The sequence below is a fragment of the Haliotis cracherodii genome, unplaced genomic scaffold (assembly GCF_022045235.1).
Source record: "Haliotis cracherodii isolate W230 unplaced genomic scaffold, xgHalCrac1.p SCAF_6, whole genome shotgun sequence".
Lineage (NCBI taxonomy): Eukaryota > Metazoa > Mollusca > Gastropoda > Lepetellida > Haliotidae > Haliotis > Haliotis cracherodii.
In genome coordinates, this window is record NW_027266319.1 from 15,386,023 (window position 1) to 15,404,223 (window position 18,201).

At 41.9% G+C, this 18,201-nt stretch overlaps 1 protein-coding gene across 1 annotated transcript; it reads right to left on the minus strand.

Annotated features, from left to right (window-relative positions):
- Positions 1–7,636: 7,636 nt before the first annotated feature.
- LOC139445062 (uncharacterized) lies at positions 7,637–18,201 on the minus strand. Its single transcript, XM_071226139.1, has 6 exons — positions 18,113–18,201; positions 15,660–15,795; positions 14,710–14,957; positions 12,904–13,036; positions 10,313–12,205; positions 7,637–8,387 (listed from the first exon to the last, which is right to left on the minus strand). The coding sequence occupies exons 2-6, from the start codon at positions 15,736–15,738 to the stop codon at positions 8,155–8,157; spliced, it is 2,586 nt and encodes an 861-aa protein (XP_071082240.1). The 5' UTR covers positions 15,739–15,795; positions 18,113–18,201; the 3' UTR covers positions 7,637–8,154.

Sequence of the window (18,201 nt, forward strand, 5' to 3'; positions counted from 1 at the left end):
GACATCATGAGAATCGATCCACGCAATTGGGATCGATGACATGCATTAACTAACTCAGCGAACCTGACCACCCGATCCCGTTAGTCGCCTCTTACGACAAGCATAGTCGCTTTTTACGGCAAGAATGGGTTGCTGAAGACCTATTCTACCCCGGATCTTCATATGCTGATGAACGTCAGTTTCCCGGTCATATTTCAGGCTTCTCTTCCCATGGAAAACCTGTATATCGTGTAAACTTCAAATAAAAACAATTATTGTGTAATGTGTTCCTCAGAGCGAGTAATTACGGGTCCAGGACAAAGTCATGTGTTCACATTCTGTGTCAGCTGTGGTCGCTGCAGTGATCATCATGTTTTATCATCAGGAAGCTGTGTCGCACATTTGAAGGATGTACACATAGTTTCACTTTACAATATTAAGTGTGGGGGTTACACGGGACAGCCCATCGGGGACACGACCCAAACTTGTATCTTGTATCTGGGTATTAGATCGTAAATAAAAGTTAATTTTCATTGTTTTATTCTTTCTAAATCATCATGTTTTCATTAGTGTTTCGTCGTATGATTTTGTTCCTTCAACCAAAAGTTTTGTTGACCGTTCAGAGACAGTAGATGTACTCTAACCATCGTAATCATGTAAATGCATGTTCATTCTATTGAAAGTCACCCTGTCCAAAGAGAAGCTGACGCCCCCTATTGGACTGTTTGTTTGCTTGTTTGTTGTTTAACGAGTCTGGCCAAGACAAACCAGTAATTGACAATTGGCTTATCCAATTGAATCTTACATCGATGCTAAACAGTTGCTGTTTCTGGGACAACTGTGTAATAACCCAACACACTACCTCAGCAGAACATTGTTCACCAAACGCTTATTCCTGCTCAGAAATGGGTGTTCCAAAAGGTTTCGTGGCTTTGTATCAAACATTGTTCAGATTCTGAAGAAGTATTCATGGACACAGGGCAGTTTTGCAAACCATCAGTCTGGAAGAAAAAGGTCAAGAAGCAAATCGAGGAACATCATGGCTCGGAGTGGCAACAGCGTCTACAAATAGACCCGGACCTACACCATTTTTAAAAAATACACAACAAAATCAATCCTCACAAAGCATGGAAAGTTGCTAAGCATTGGCCCTTACTAAAAGACTCCTGCAAATTTGTTGTGGACATGTGCGCACTCTGGCGGCCAGGCAAAGTACATGGTCACTGCGAACGTTGTGACAAAGGTTATAATGATCTTCTGGTCCATATGATATGCCACTGCAGAGCATCAGAATTCATCAGGGATCGTATGTGGTGTGAAATTGTCAACTGTTGTCCAGTAGAATTGAGTGTTACCTTACACTCCATGTGTGACGTTGACCTAGTGTGCAGTCTACTGTCATGCACACCTCCTGTACAAGCGAGTGAAGAAGCCAATGTGCTGTTTGCAAGAACTGTGATCCAGAACATACACCAACTGTGTTTGACACTATATCCTGACCCTTAACCTAATCTTGTTATTTCTCTTGTTAATATCCGTATAATCGTAATGAATTGCATGTAACTCTCCTATAGAGGAATAAAGATGATAATAATTAAGAGGGTATTCGGGACTCAGCAGTGTGGTACGTCTGGACGCAAATAAAGTCGTATTTGTCACGTAGATTGAACATTCTAAAAAAAATAATGGTATACGTAAAAATCTCCTTCATATATTTTATATCTTCGATATTTTTTCTGTAATTGAACTTTTCTGACCTTGAAACGTGTTCTATTATCTTCTATAGGTTTTCGTCTGTTTCCGGCATACGTCACGACATGGCGCGTTCCGTTCCAAATTCAATTTAGCGCTTTTAATCTACAGATTACCTAGCTCTACATTGAAAACACTGAATGTTTATCTCCTAAGTAATCACATATTTGTTTTGAATGCCATAGTCAGTGAGTGAGTTTGGTTTAACGCCGCTTTTAAATGTATTCCAGTCATATCGCGGCGTGTCAGCTTAATGTGGGAGGAAAGCCCAAAGTGGTGCAGGTCTCAGACGTTTACCACTTCGGTGAAACCCACGAGCACGGGCATGGTGCTGACAAACCTAGAAACATAATCGGGGCGAACCGGAATTCGAACCCACAATCATAGGTTTCTAGTGTGCCCAAGGGTTTTGAATGCCATAATGAACCAAACCTATTTTTTGCTATAGTACAATGCAGGCGTAACGGCAGCTCGCGCGTATTCCTGTTGTAAAAATATTGAACCGCTTTGATATAAATATCATTGTAATAATATTTGGTCACATATTAGATTAATTCAGTCCCAGTTGTTCATCTTTTATGTCCAAATTATTATTTTTTAAATACGATTTTAAAATTAGATAAGGAAAGCTGACACTACTAAGGTCGTTTTTGGTCTCAAATATTATCAACAATGAATTTCTAGAATATCTAGAGATGTACAGAAGAATTTCTGAATACATACAAACAGCCTTTGCTTGCAATGGGTGGGCTTGTCAGGTTTGGTGTACTGGATGATTGCGTACCAGCGCACCTTGACGTTGTGGATCGTGGCTTACAGTATCAATTACTTATTTGCCTGGTCAAGTCCCGATTATTTATTCAAGTAAAGACATGTAGCTGAATACAAAATATTGGATATAAAATACAACAGCTTTAGTAATAGATAATATTTCTCTGAAACGATTGTGTGTGAATAATTTAGTCTCTTACAGGTTTAATAGGCTAGAATATATATAGGTCACACATTGCTGATAAAACCCCTAACATTAATTTTCTATTAACTATTTCTGTAAGTATTTAACGCTGATGTACGATAGCTTCCTTTTACTGTACTGTATGTTAGAGCGAGACTTTTCTTTTACAAATGTCGAAATAATTCGTTTGAATCTCCTGTATCATTGCGTGTATGATTTGAGGTGTTCCAACATAGTACGTGTGAATGTTTATTGAAGAATCGATTATTTTCAAACAGCTTATATTCGTTTTGTTCAGTCATTTCTTGTTGATTTCATAAAGGTAAATGCCACGGATCTGGTAAAACACGACCGCTATGAACATCTGGAACCGTTGCTGGTGCACCGGCACCTGTGGCGGACGTTTTAGAGATCTGTTCATCATGGATGTGATATACCCTGGAGGGCAGAGAGGGTGCAACATAAGACACGGGCAAAAGTTAGCTGTGTGTGTGGGTACGTCATGGAGGGTAGAAAGGCGACAACAAAACATACGGGAACAGTTTGCTCTGTGTGTGTGTCTGTGTGTGTGTGTGTGTATGTGTGTGTGTGTGTGTGTGTGTGTGTGTGTGTGTGTGTGTGTGTGTGTGTGTGTGTGTGTGTAACTTACAAAACCAGATAATCCCCCAAATATACAACAGTTAGCTGTGTGTAGGGGTACGTCATGGAGGGTAGAAAGGGTAGAAAGGCGACAACAAACCATACGGGAACAGTTTGCTCTGTGTGTGTGTGTGTGTGTGTGTGTGTGTGTGTGTGTGTGTGTGTGTGTGTGTGTGTGTGTGTGTGTGTGTGTGTGTGTGTGTGTGTGTGTGTGTGTGTGTGTGACTTACAAAACCAGATAATCCCCCAAATATATAATAAGAAGTAAATCCGTTTTATAGTTTACATATCACTGTCTTACGTTTGCTGCTTGGACTTGTAACAGCAAAACAATTAGCTCAAATGACTCGGGTTTTTGTGTGGATATCGATGACATGAAATGTACACACCAAAAGATTGCACTGATACACAAATCCTTCCATGTGAGTCTCAGAACTTCTCAATCAACAAGCCATGGTTGATTTCAGGGCCTTTTATCGTGTTTTCTTAGAGGCAACTTTTCGCCTGAACTTTAAAGACTCACAAAGAACACAGGGGCAGAGAAGCTTTGTTTTCACGCTGCCAAACGAGTATCCTTCCCTCCCATCTCAGAAAGCCATCGTTGCCGAGTATGGATATTCTGCCTATGTATAGTGAATTCTGCTTTTGAGGTTTGTCTTAAGTAGTATTCGGGATTCAGGGTGGGCAAATGACACTCGGGGTCAAAAATTAGATCGTCTTCGGGATTCAGTGGGGTTGGCACCCTCAAAAGACGCCCCGTCACACCGTACTTTCCTGTGTGAACCCCCATTGCGGTCATCAAGAGGCTTTAGGGTAGCCTTGTAGTTAAAGATTTCGCTCGTAACGCCGACGACCGTGGTCAACAAGTGTGCATTGTTTGAAGACCCTTTAAATATTAAACCCTTCTCGCACATTTACGTCCATTTGTGAACAACTCCCGTCAATCCGGAACAAGCCGAATGGTCTTTTGCAGCTTACGGAACGGGGCGAGTGGTGCCGAATGATTCTCTACGAATACGGCAGTTGTAAGAGCTGCATGGATAACCCCATCTTCCCGAGGCAAGAGAGTTCACTGACTTTAAAAGTCCAGTTTCCACCCCTGCTACTGGACTGTTATAGCCAGTGACAGTATCCACTTACACATATACTCTAAAGTGAGATAGTTCCATCGGCGACATCCTTACCGACACATTCGTCACCACTCGCCCCTTTCCGTCACCTGCAAGAAGACTCGTCCCCCTATCGATGAATGTTATGTGCGAAAATACGACAAACCAATCAGAAAGCGCGTATGATTTCAAGTTCTTCGTCAAAGAATCCCTCAGAAATATTTTTTGATTTTACATATGTCTTGCATCTAAATATATACCAAAGACACAGTTAAATGTGTTCAATCATACTGTATAATTCCGCACGTCCCGATGTGCTTTAAATTGCATCTGAAATATATATATTATGTGGGGGAAATGTGTGAACCATTACGCAACGAGTTGACAATTGTTTTAGGTATGCCCGTTTGCGCTAAGACGGATCCCGGTTGCAAAAATGGCCATGAGATGGGCACGAGTCGCTATTCGGCTTGTCCCGGAATAACACGAGTTGGTCACGAATGTTACCGACAATGTGATGGAAAACGCGCATTTTACATTTATGCGAAACTTTGAGATTTCCAACTTCTTTGTACATGCCATATGCCGAGCTAGGAAGAATATCTCCTCAAATAACCATGCAAATGAGAATAATGGGTGCATTCACTGCAAGACTCAAGGTTAATCACCAAGCGTCGCCGGTTTCGTATCACACAAACAAACAAAAAGACAACAGTTCAAATTTGTATATTTCTTTTTAATTGCTTTGCTGCCATTGGTTATATAGTGTTTAGATTAAAAATCTTTATATACACATATACTTGATTCTATTAAAGTATAAAACCATTTTACACATATATACATCTATATGACTTCTGAAGAAACGGTGTTAGTTTTAGCTGAAGATGAACAAAATTTGATTTTATAGAATGATCTAAGCTTAGGAAACATTAAGACACACGCAAGCAAATTATACATACAAAACTATATACATACAAAAGGACAAGATATATTTATTGAAAATGAGCTCATAACGTGGTTGCCTTTCACTGTACTTCCCCTGATACCAGTAATCGCACTCTCATACTAAGGACGAGGGAAATGTATTTTTGAATTTCTACGGGGGCCTGGTATTTGACATATTTAGCGTTATTAACGCCTGGAATGTTCAGGCTATGTGGGATTAATATATAATTCATTGATTCGCAAACATTGTGTATATTGCAGATCGATATTAAAAGAGGAAATACAGTAAACGGTATGCATCACATTTTGCATTAGGTGATATAACTCACCTGGCAAGACTAGGATAAGAATCTTTATTTACTGAGTGAGTGGGTGAGTTGGGTTTAACGCCGCTTTTAAATGTATTCCAGTTATATCACGGCGTGTCAGCTTGATGTGGGAGGAAGCCCGAAGTGATGCAGGTTTCAGATGTTTACCACTTCGGTGAAACCCATGAGCACGGGTATGGTGCTGACAAACCTTGAAACATAATTGGGGTGAACCGGGATTAGAACCCACAATCATAGGTTTCCGGTCCAAGGGACGCAATCTGCACAGCGAATCGCGGCGCCATAGACGACTGGGCCACCCGTGCCCCCACTTTATTTATTGAACCGGCTATGATCAGCAGTGTATGCACATATTACAATTCAATGAAAATAAAAGTATAAAAGTACCGAATGGGTGGATGAATGATGAAATGAAGCGATAATTGTGTTTCAGCTATATCGCGTTGGCCTGTGAATAATCTGGGCTGAGACCGGCGTACCAGTGGTTGATAGCATGAACACCGATCAGCGCCTCTTGTTTCAGTGACGCACAATCAGCCAGGTCACGCATTCTAACCATCCGATCCCCACTGTAGTCAGTTCTTACAACAAGCATGATGCAGATGGAACATGTTATCATGCTGAATCTCCATCAATTTTTGCAAAAGTGCCTTCAGAAGATGGTATGGATTACACATGCGCAAACACTAAAAAACAGGAAATTCCATTAAGCACCGATGAACAAAATAATCAATTAAAACTACTGCTGTACAGCAACGATGACATACATCACTAAAAGCAAACTAGAAGAGTCGCTACTCAGCTCTTGGGGCACAACCTCTCATGATCTAACACACATGAAAACAAGTTGAAAACAAGTTGAAGATATAAATAAAAACGTATAAGATTATACAGAGCAATTTCAAATCGCCGTAACTACGCTACATGTAATACCAAGCACCATTACTTTTCAACAGCCGGGCTGTTACACATTAAGTTGATACCAAGCTGACTCAAAGCTTCTCGTTCGGTGCTGTGATAATGGCACATTCGCTCCCTTGGTATCAGCGGAAGATGCACGTACATAAACTGGCACTCACTGACTGTTGCGTCACGTTTATCATCTAGTTTATGGAATGAGACGGATCAATGCAAGTGCCCGGAGTGCGTTGCGATGCCTGTTTACAACACTTATTGCAGCAATCTGTGTACATTACTGAACGCGATAAAAAGTTGTGATTAACTTGTGATTAAATACTTGGTGATACATAATAAAAGCATGACGATGGGCGTTGTCTAAAAACGGAAGGAGATCATGGGACGGACAAATTTAATTACAAATATGATTGACAATGGTAGTCATTAAGGATCACTTGTGGAGCTATACCCGTCAGCAAATTGGAAAGATTCCATGTAATTTGATGAAGACCTAATGCATTTGAAGTTCACATGGGTGACGTGGGGGCAATCGGTAGAAACAGAAATCTATCAGTTTCCACAGTGATTACGCTAACTTTCTATGAAGTTCTAATAATTCTAGAATCAGGTATTGGCCACTTCAAACGTAAATCGTTACTTGTGTAGAGGCTGTTTAAGGTTTCATCAAGTACAAATTCAAATTTGTTAGTTGACCTATCTCAGACAAATACTAGAAGTATCTAAACACAGTAACTAAGGAAAAGATATATGGACGAACAACTTCTTTTTTGCAATTAGGAGCGACGTTTCTGTCTAGGTTCTAACACCGTTATCAAGCATGGGATGAGTCGGTTGATGGTTCAGATTGCCCCGTCACCATAAAGACGACAAATAATTTCTTTGAGAAGCATTTAGAAGTTGGAGTACTAAGTAAGGATAAGATATATGGATGAACAACTTCTTTATTAACACCGTTATTCTAACGGTGTTTGAACCTACACCGAATTGTAATAAAGAAGTTGTTCATCCATATATCTTATCCTTACTTAGTACTCCAACTTCTAAATGCTTCTCAAAGACGTTATCTAAACACAATCAGATAATCATCCAATGACATCCATTGTTTATGTAATACGTGGCTAGAAGGCATGGTCATTGTGTCATACATGTTTCCATAATAAAAAATATAATGAGATATTTAGTAACAAACAAATCATGACTGTCACACCTAACAACAACTCGTTAATCCAGCCATTTCGTCACACCGCCATGCAGGAAGCATGTGACGGAAAACATTTCATCATGACTTCTCTCATCACGAGTTAGCTCCCTTGCCTCGTTACCTTTCCAAACAAGTAAACATGGTAAAGCAGTCATGTATAATGCTGCCTCGCAAGCTGGGTGATTACCATGGTTATAACAATGTTGAATGTTGACACAACGCTGATTGCAACAGTTTGGGAATCTCCATCATGTCTTACACACGACTGAGCTTATAACAAACCATATTTTTTCAATAAGAACATGCAAAACAGTCACTGGGTTGCTGCTATGCATACGAATCGTCCACCGATATTCTGTCCCGAAATGCTTTGTTCCTACTGCTGGCCTTGTGCACAACTGGTTCCGGGGCACCTGTATGACGACCTTGACCTAGGTAGAAGTCCACGTTGGATGTGTCGGGTGTGACGGCCGCAGGGGGTAGGGCGGGCCGTGAGGGGGACAGGTAGGCAGGGTTCTCCTCTTCGATACCCAGGCGGTCGGAGTAGTCGTTATACCCCACTGCAAAATTCAGAGAGACAAAGTTTGTAAGTTTAATGTCCAAGGGCATGTGCAAGGACAAGTTAAGAAAAGTCGGGTATTATTGTACGACCATTATGTTTCATTTTTAATGTATACTACTCCAAAGAAACACCTGATATTTTCATATTATTACAGTTAATATGTCATGCCATGACAGATTAACCACATGTACAGTAATACGAGTGAGTGAGTGAGTGTGGTTTTACGCCGCTTTTAGCAATATTCCAGCAATATCACGACTGGGTACACAAGACATGGGCTGCACACATTGTACCCATGTCGGGAATCGAACCCGGGGCTTTGGCGTGACAAGCGAACGCTTTAACCACTAGGCTCCCCGACCGCCCTACAGTAATACGAAAGAATCTGGTGTTCTTCAACATCTTTTGAGTAGAATATTTTCGAAAGTATTCAACACACGCATACTTCACAAGGCATGTCTTGCTTATTTTTATTTTTGTATAAACGGAATTATTTGTCATGAATTACGTCACGAATAATCCATCTCGTCCAATCAGCTTTCTGTGAAAAGGAGGGATACTTTTTGTGTATGCAAATTCACACTTGGTGATAAAGGTTATACTGATCGTTTATCACCATATAAGTTAGTGATAGTGTTTTGAACGCTTACTCCTAGCATACATATTACCGATTACATTTCTTAATGTATATGAGATAAGTATGCTTAAAAAAGGGAAGGGGGAGATGCGCACCGCCCTTTCCTCTGGATCCAAGTATTTTGTACCATATCACTCTATGAGTGAGCGGGTTAGCTATAACTTCCGTGTATAAAATTCCCCAAAAGTTCAGTCAGACAACGGACTCGCAACTTTGCATAGTTACCAAACCAGTTAAAATGTTGCCAGTTCAGAATTTTCTAGACTAACGATCTAAAGTAACAAAAGGGTAAACATAAGAATAGTACTGTTTTCTGTTAGTTCTCAGAAAATAACTGGTGAATTATCTACTTAGTACATGTAACTATAACTCATTGAAATTTTATTCATCAATAATGTTTAACGTTTACAGTTAATGTACGTCTATTATCGAATTAAAACTAGAATGCTTAGGTAAGTTAGGGAATACACTAATAACTTGACCGTCGGGAGTGCAACTTTTCAAAACTGACCGTCCATCAACAATAATGACCGTCTCGGACTGTCGGCAGGCGGGTACCGTATTCGACGTAATAAGCGCCCCGCTCTAATAAGCGCACACGGCGATATTTGCTGATATATTGGCTAGTGCACGATCAATGTACACAAGACTTATTTATTCGTGTATAATGCGCACTCGTGTGTTATATGCACCCTCAATTATGGGCAATTAAATTCTGGAAAAATATATCTGTCCCCTATTTCTAATTTTGAGAGAGTCCTGTGCGCTTATTACGTCGAATACGGTATTTTTAAACACTGGTAAAAGGCAGCTTTGAGCAGTGTTTCCGTTTTATCACTGCGCGTTAGCTAAATTTTCGGAAAAGGAACCGAGTGACTCTTACCTATATGATCACCACAACCACAAGATGTACAAATAAGCACGGTGTTATACTGACGACGGGTCATCGATCAAATCATGGTGTGTGTGTGTGTGTGTGTGTGTGTGTGTGTGTGTGTGTGTGTGTGTGGAGGGGGGGGGGGGGCGGGGAAGGATCGGGTGGTCAGGCTCGCTGACTTGCTTGATGCATGTCATCGATCCCAATTGCGTGGATCGATGCTCATGATATCAATCACTGGAATGTCTGGTCTAGACGCGATTATTTACAGACCGCCGTCATTTAGCAGGAATATTGCTGAGTGCGGCGTTAAACAGCAAACAAACACACGTTACTATTTCATCCTTGCATCTACTGCTCTATCTATCTTTAATATGTACGTTTATCTCCGTTTCCGTATTTCACTTACTTGGGTTTTGGTCAGTAGGTAAATCGCCTTTTCCACTACGGGTGGTGATCCGAGTGAGGGTTTTCCGCGTGATCTGCGGGTTAGCGTCAGGAGGAGGGTCAGATGGGTCAACAATCGTGTCTCTCCACATCACCTGGTTAGTCTGCATTCCGGTGTGGGGGTCCGTCCCTGCCCTCATCACAGCCGACCTCTGCCCAGCGCCAGGTTCTGGGGGAGGTCCACCAGCGGCGATCACTGAAATGTCCATGGGGTCAATAGGGATATTTGGCCTATGTTTACGACCCCGTTTAGGGGTCAGAGCATCACCCGGGGTGGAAGTGTACCCTGGTCCCCCAGGATGATCCATCCCCGAGTGGTCGTCAGGGGCGTTTCGGTCGCGCCGTTTCTTTTTGGAAGCTTGTGATGGTTCTTGTGAAGTGGTCATCATGAAACCCTTCTTGACAGGACCCTGTGGTGTGTCCTGAACATACCATGCAGCCTGGCCTGCCACCATTGGTTGCTGGTCTGTTGGCATCCCCGTCGCAGGCGCCCCTGGCACTGGACCCATTTGATAGTAGGCATAGGTTTGGCCTGGCATCGGAGCAAAGCCGCCTCCCATTGGCATCATGCCGTAAGGCATCCCGTACTGGTTGGGGTACATGGCGTCATAGCTGGGGGCGCCATAGGCCGTGTAGGGCAGACTGGCTGAGGTGTCATAGGGGGCCTCGGGGACCGAGGTTGTGAATACTGGTTCTTGAGCTTCAGGGGGGAGGTCGGAGCCTGGGATGTTTCCATCTTTACCCCGCTTCTTCTTTCTCTTTTTGGCAGAGGGGGACGCTTTACTGGGATTTGGCATGTTTAATTCAGGTTCACTTTGTAAGTCCATGGAATCAGGATTCACGCCTTCATTGTCACTATCCGGGAAGAAATGTTTATCATTATTTACATCCCCCTTTGGTCCAGAAGGAGGTGCAGCGTTCAGTAAGGACTCAGTCGCCTCTGCAACGTCCATGCCGTCCCCTTCAGGAGCACCAGGGTGGTCGGCATGTTTCTTCCCTCTCTTGCTCCCTCGTGTGCTGTCTCTGTCGCTCGATCTCAGCTTAGTGCCACCAGGGGAATCTCTGGCAAAGGAGTCATATCCCGGTTGACCTGGTTCCGCCTCGTCTAGGGGCTTTTTCAAGTCGGTCTCGCCACCCTTCTTACTCCCCCTACTTCCTCTCGCACCGTTGTCTCTTTTGAATGTACCTTGGCCTTCTTCACCTTCACCCTGACCATCACCTTCACCTACATAAGATGACCTCTGACCTCCCTGACCTTTACTTCCGGTGCTGGCACGTTTGCTTCCATTTCTCTCAAATGTCCCTTCGTCTTTCTTCCATTCAGCTGCGGTGCCGTTTTTATCCATATTCAACTTGACATTAGCGTCTCTATCATAAGGTTCGTAGGAATCATCATAAGCAGAATCCAACCTCTGGCCATTGCCGGATCTGTATCCTTGACCTTGACCTTCCATTTGTAGGTTGTTAAGTTGTCTACCTCCTTCGTTACCGTATCTATTTTCATTTTTCTGATAGAAATTCCTGCCCAGTTTTCTCGGTTGACTTGGTGTGTACTGTCCATTGGTTACACTAGTCCACACCCCTGGGTCTCGATAGTCAATAGCAGAACCTAGAGACTCGGACTTTTCTAAGTGGCCTCCATTCAGCTCTCCCATAGATGCTGTCTTGGTAACGGACATATTGTCGTCTTCGGCATAACCTCCACCGTAGTAGTTGCCGAACCTGCCGGATTTGTAGCACCAGAGGATGAGGATGGCCACGATAAACAACGCCACGATGCCGATCACGATACCAATGATTGCTCCAGGGGACAGCTTGTTGGTGCCTTGTACGTATCCACCTTCATCTATGTCACCTGGAACACAAGATGGCGAATTCTACCATGACATTGATGAATGCTTGAGTCTGATTGGTTAAAAAGAGGTTTCCTTTTTGCTACGGAAACCCCTTTCAAATATAGTAAGCCTTTTCACAAAAAAAACGTGCGTATGAATACATAGATAGCCTACGTATCTATTCACAGAAAATGACTGCCGATCTATCACCCCCATATGAACTGTAAAACATATCTATATTTCCTCTAATACACGCTGGGTCTCTAATACCAGACAGGTCTCTAATACACGCCGAGTCAAGGGCTCTCGCGAAATTAATAGACGGCGAATAGTGTCAAACAGAGGAAATACGGTAGTTTCATATCGGATGTTTGGGGCGTTCTGGGCCGCAACCCTGACTGCTTCGATGATGACATTAAAAGATCTAAAGCGCTCGGTTCAAAATTATAAAAAAAGGTATCTATTCTACAGTGGGACTACATCAAATTTCAAAACACAGTAGGTTTATCTCCTAAATGATTCATACTTTTCATCAAACCACAGAGTGTTTCAATTTCTTTCGCTCTCTTTGAACTCTCCATAAACAAATCAAAATTTTACGTATGTTTCCAACGTATAGGAACATCCACAAAAACGTGTTCATATAAGGACTAATTTTTTTAATGTGGATTGAAATGTACAAAACATCACCAAGCAAGCATAGCACACGAAGACTTACGGTAAGTTCTGATCTTGAAGGTAAAGGCGTATGCTGTCTGGTAGAGTATAGAGGGTCTAGTAAACCTCACAGTTGCCTCCCTTCCCTCGGTGTACAGCGTGTCCGTGCTCATACTGTTGCAGCCAAGACTCCTCTGGAAACAAGTGAGTGAGTGAGTTGGGTTTAACGCCGCTTTTAACAGTGTTCCAGTCATATCGCGGCGTGTCAGCTTAATGTGGGAGGAAAGCCCGAAGTGATGCAGGTCTCAGACATTTACCACTTCGATGAAACCCACGAGCACGGGTATGGTGCTGACAAACCTAGAAACATAATTGGGGCGAACCGGGATTCGAACCCAAAATCATAGGTTTCTGGCATGCCCAAGGGACGCAACTCTGCACAGCGAATCGCGGCGCCTTAGACGACTGGGCCACCCGTGGCCCCCTCTGGAAACAAACAATGGGTACAGTGGCGGACCAAGAGGGGGTATTCCCCAACCCTACTCCACCTCACCCCCAAACCACCTTATTTTATTTTTACATCTGATGACATTTCCTACCATAATAACATGTTGATTTGCCTATTAAAGTGAGTGAGTATGGTTTTACGCCGCTTTTAGCAACATTCCAACAATATCACGACAGGGGACACCAGACATGGGCTGCACACATTGTACCCGGGTCTTCGACGTGACGAGCGAACGCTTTAACCACTAGGCTACCCGACCGCCCCGGCTGTTAAAGTAAAATTACTAATAAATGGCCCAAGTGGACCCCCATCCCCGTTTCTAAAATCCCGGACCCGCCCCTGGGGTTACACATAGGTGTTCCCAGTACAATCGAACGACAATAAAGTGAGTGAGTTGACTTTATCGTTCATTTAATTCCAATGCTGTAAATGCGGATAAGTTTAATTTGGTAGTCGTACATGTTTATCAGTTTTGGCGAAACCAACGAACAGGGTATGTTGCTTACAGACAGGATCATAATTAAGGCTAATCTAGGAATCGAATAACATGTCCCGCCAACAAAGGAACGAACTCCTCAAACTGAAATTCGTGTACTATGAAAATAATTCACCTGTGCAGAATTTCTGAATGACGGACCACCAAGGTTAATTCACTGGTGATATTCTAAATGTCATCTAAATCATGGAAACACCCCCTGTTTTATCAAGAGGTGAAAGGTGAGGTGAAATGGGGTTTAACGTCGGGACCAAGATTATTGCACTTATATAGCGACGTGCATGTGCGTGTGCTTGTACTAGGACTTTTATATTGCTAGCCCACAGAGACACCATGCCGCAGCTCAACGTGATTGGCACACTCTTCCACAGCATACTGACTCCGAGCCGACCAGTCCTTGTTTGAGCTCCTTAATGCCGAGCGCCAGATAGGGTAACAAAAAGTACCATCTTTAACCATCTTTTGGTATGACGCGGTCGGGCCGAGCCGGGCCGGGAAAACAAAAACATATGGATCTCAAAGTGAGGAAATAAATAATGCAACCGTAATACAATTCGTTATTTTTATGTATTCATAAAAAAAATAATAAGCACCTGTTTATGTTGGAAAAAATATTTGAGCTCGTAAATAATAAAAAAACTCATCTCAAACCGAAGTCCCGCCCAAAACCTGAAAATCAAATAATTGCTCCCTAAGCTTCCCTGGAATAATTCCCCTTATAATTTCATGAAACATTCGATCTAGAGTACTGTGTCATTTCAAATGTGGCAGGAAGTATATGGAACTTAGTGCGTGTATGGAACTTAGTAAGCAAGAAATACACTCGCCAATAGGATCAAAATCCGCTATCAAAGACAGCTTACCAGGTAGCTCCCGAACGCTCCTCTGCCGTTGAAGACATCCACATGCACCTGGCAGTCCTGGATGTCTATAGCTTCGATGATGATCTGCAGACGATACCTGCCGTCTGACTCTGTGTAGCCAGACGTCAGGTAGACGGTACACTCAAGAGGGGGGTTGGAGGGGGCGGCGTTAGATCTGCCGTTCAGGACCACGTCCTTGTCGAAGACGGTGACGTCCTGACCGCATGTAGCCAAACGGTCCATGTCGTCTAATATATTTAAGAGTTATATGAGAATAGTATCAATAAAATCTATGATATGGAATAAGGTTCTAGAGGAGAACACTGTAAAGGAGACATCTTCTGTTTTTCATTTCACATATACAATGTACGCGAATGCAACATATTTTACTATATAGATTTGTTTCTTTTGTTTGTTTGTTGTTTAACGCCGCACTCAGCAATTTTCCAGCTATAACACAGCGGTCTGAAAATAATCGAGTCTGGACCAGACAATCCAGTGATTGACATCATGAGCATCGAAGCACGCAATTAGGACACGCTGACATACATCAACCAAGTCAGCGAGCCTGACCACCCGATCCCGTTAGTCGCCACTTAAAACAAGCATAGTCACCTTTTACGGCACGCATGGGTTGCTGAAGATTTATACTAACCCGGATCTTCACGGGTCTTACGATCTAAAGAGTGATTTACATTTTCCGTACATGTATATATACACAGACAGACATATCCGTTCTACGCCTTCTGGGGGATAGGGTTTAGACTTACTGCAGCCAGTCCACCATCCTCGCCCAGCATTAAATCTCAACCAGGGTATTTATCGTAATACAATGGGAATATATTAATACACTGGATAATCAATGATGAAATCACACCATATTCGACTCCGTTATCACATTGTAGTATGTACATGTCTTTCCTATTAAACAAAGGAAAATGTGAACTCACAGATTCTGTCCTGGGCTGAAAGCAAGGTAGCCAGACTGGACATCGCCAGGACTACTGACCAAATTGAGATTGCATCCATGGTGCCACGGGACGTTCAGGTCAAACGGCAATTACTTTGACCACTTGGTCATAGTTTCTGGGAAGGAAAAAACATAAAGGTAACAGTTGGTGGTTGAGGGTTGTCATAGTTAATAGTTGTACATGGAGAGAAAGTTGGTCATTGAGTGTTGTCATAGTTAATAGTTGTACATGGGGAGATAGTTGGTCATTGAGGGTTGTCCTATTTAATAGTTGTACATGGGGAGATAGTTGGTCATTTAGGGTTGTCCTATTTAATAGTTGTACATGAGGAGATAGTTGGTCATTGATAGTTGTCCTATTTAATAGTTGTACATGGGGAGATAGTTGGTAATTGAGGGTTGTCCTATTTAATAGCTCTACATGAGGAGATAGTTGTTCATTGAGGGTTGTCCTATTTAATAGTTGTACATGAGGAGATAGTTTGTCATTGAGGGTTGTCCTATTTAATAGTTGTACATGGGGAGATAGTTGGTCATTGAGGGTTGTCCTATTTAATAGTTGTACAAAGAGAGATAGTTGGTCATTGAGGGTTGTCTTATTTAATAGTTGTACATTGGGTGATATATGGTCATTGAGGTTTGTCCTATTTAATAGTTGTACATGAGGAGATAGTTGGTCATTGAGGTTTGTCCTATTTAATAGCTGTACATGGAGCAGATAGTTGGTGTTACGTCAAAATAACATCTCGTAAAAAATTTCTATTTATTTTTCCAAATTATTAACCTTTAAATTATTTCTTAACTTGTCATTCCATATTTAGCATGTACAAGATTATTATTTTATGCATGCTTCAGGAGTTTAGCCAAGGAAGGCTACTCTGTTTAGGCTGCATGCCATGCATGCTATTTAGTTTCTCGAAGGAGAGAATGAGGACCCATGTGGTCAGTGACAAAAAAGCAAGAAGTAAAAGTTTGAAAAGAATATGGGTCTACCAAAATGGTATGTTGTGGGGAGATAGTTGGTCATTGAGGGTTGTCCTATTTAACATTTGTTCATGGGGAGATAGTTGGTCATTGAGGGTTGTCCTATATTAATAGTTGTACATGGAGCAGATAGTTGGTCATTGAGGTGTGTCCTATTTTAATAGTTGTACATGGACCAGATAGTTGATCATTGAGGTTTGTCATAGTCATTGATGTACATGGGGAGATAGTTGGTCATTGAGGGTTGTCCTATTTAACATTTGTTCATGGGGAGATAGTTGGTCATTGAGGTGTGTCCTATTTTAATAGTTGTACATGGACCAGATAGTTGATCATTGAGGTTTGTCATAGTCATTGATGTACATGGGGAGATAGTTGGTCATTGAGGGTTGTCCTATTTAACATTTGTTCATGGGGAGATAGTTGGTCATTGAGGGTTGTCCTATTTTAATAGTTGTACATGGAGCAGATAGTTGGTCATTGAGGGTTGTCCTATTTTAATAGTTGTACATGGACCAGATAGTTGATCATTGAGGTTTGTCATAGTCATTGATGTACATGGGGAGATAGTTTGTCATTGAGGGTTGTCCTATTTAACATTTGTTCATGGGGAGATAGTTGGTCATTGAGGGTTGTCCTATTTTAATAGTTGTACATGGAGCAGATAGTTGGTCATTGAGGGTTGTCCTATTTTAATAGTTGTACATGGACCAGATAGTTGATCATTGAGGTTTGTCATAGTCATTGATGTACATGGGGAGATAGTTTGTCATTGAGGTTTGTCCCATTTTAATAATTGCACGGGGAAAAAAGTTGATCATTGAGGGTATACATGGAGGAGATAATCGGTCATTGTAGGTTGTCATAGTTAATAATATCTCAATTTCACACGAGGAATTAATTACAATGTTTATACTTAACTGAAATGACAACTGGTCGTGGAGCAGAACCCACCTATCTTTTGTCATAGGGACACTAAATGTCACCCCAAATGGAACTCACACGCTATCTACCTTGCAACCTATTAGATAAGAATGCACTTATATATAACTTTTTGATCTTTCATATTATAAGGACAGTGGGTTTAATTGTGACCGTCGTCTTATGATCATAACAATGTGACAATTGCTAATAGTGGAAGTCAATATAACGAACTGCGCCTCACTCTGACCATGATGACCTACACATGTTTATTCGTTAACCTTTTGAAAACTTTGTCATGAATAAATCCTAGGTGGTACATGTGAACACATTCAAACGTCACTAACACTATTGTTCCTGGTTCAAGAGCTCACGGCACTAACATGTGAATAGGTGAATAGTATATTTCAGGAAGATTTCAAAACAAACACCATCCAATATATAGTTTGTATAAAGTATGGGACAAGATCGAGTTATTAGGACTCTGTTTTGATACACCTAGTGTATTAGATAATGATATTACGTTACCTGTATTGTATATGGTAAGTAAGAATCCCCGTTAACATTCACTTCCTCGAAATATTTTCCCACAGTGTCACGGCAGACGCCATGTTGGA

What these genes read in the sequence shown, in the direction of transcription:
- LOC139445062 (XM_071226139.1), bottom strand. Translation starts at nt 15,738, where the DNA reads ATGGATGCAATCTCAATTTGGTCAGTAGTCCTGGCGATGTCCAGTCTG. An exon ending in GAGCGTTCGGGAGCTACCTG is followed by an intron (nt 13,037 to 14,709) that starts GTAAGCTGTCTT and finishes ACTTGTTTCCAG; the next exon opens with AGGAGTCTTGGCTGCAACAG. An exon ending in CTTCAAGATCAGAACTTACC is followed by an intron (nt 12,206 to 12,903) that starts GTAAGTCTTCGT and finishes CTTGTGTTCCAG; the next exon opens with GTGACATAGATGAAGGTGGA.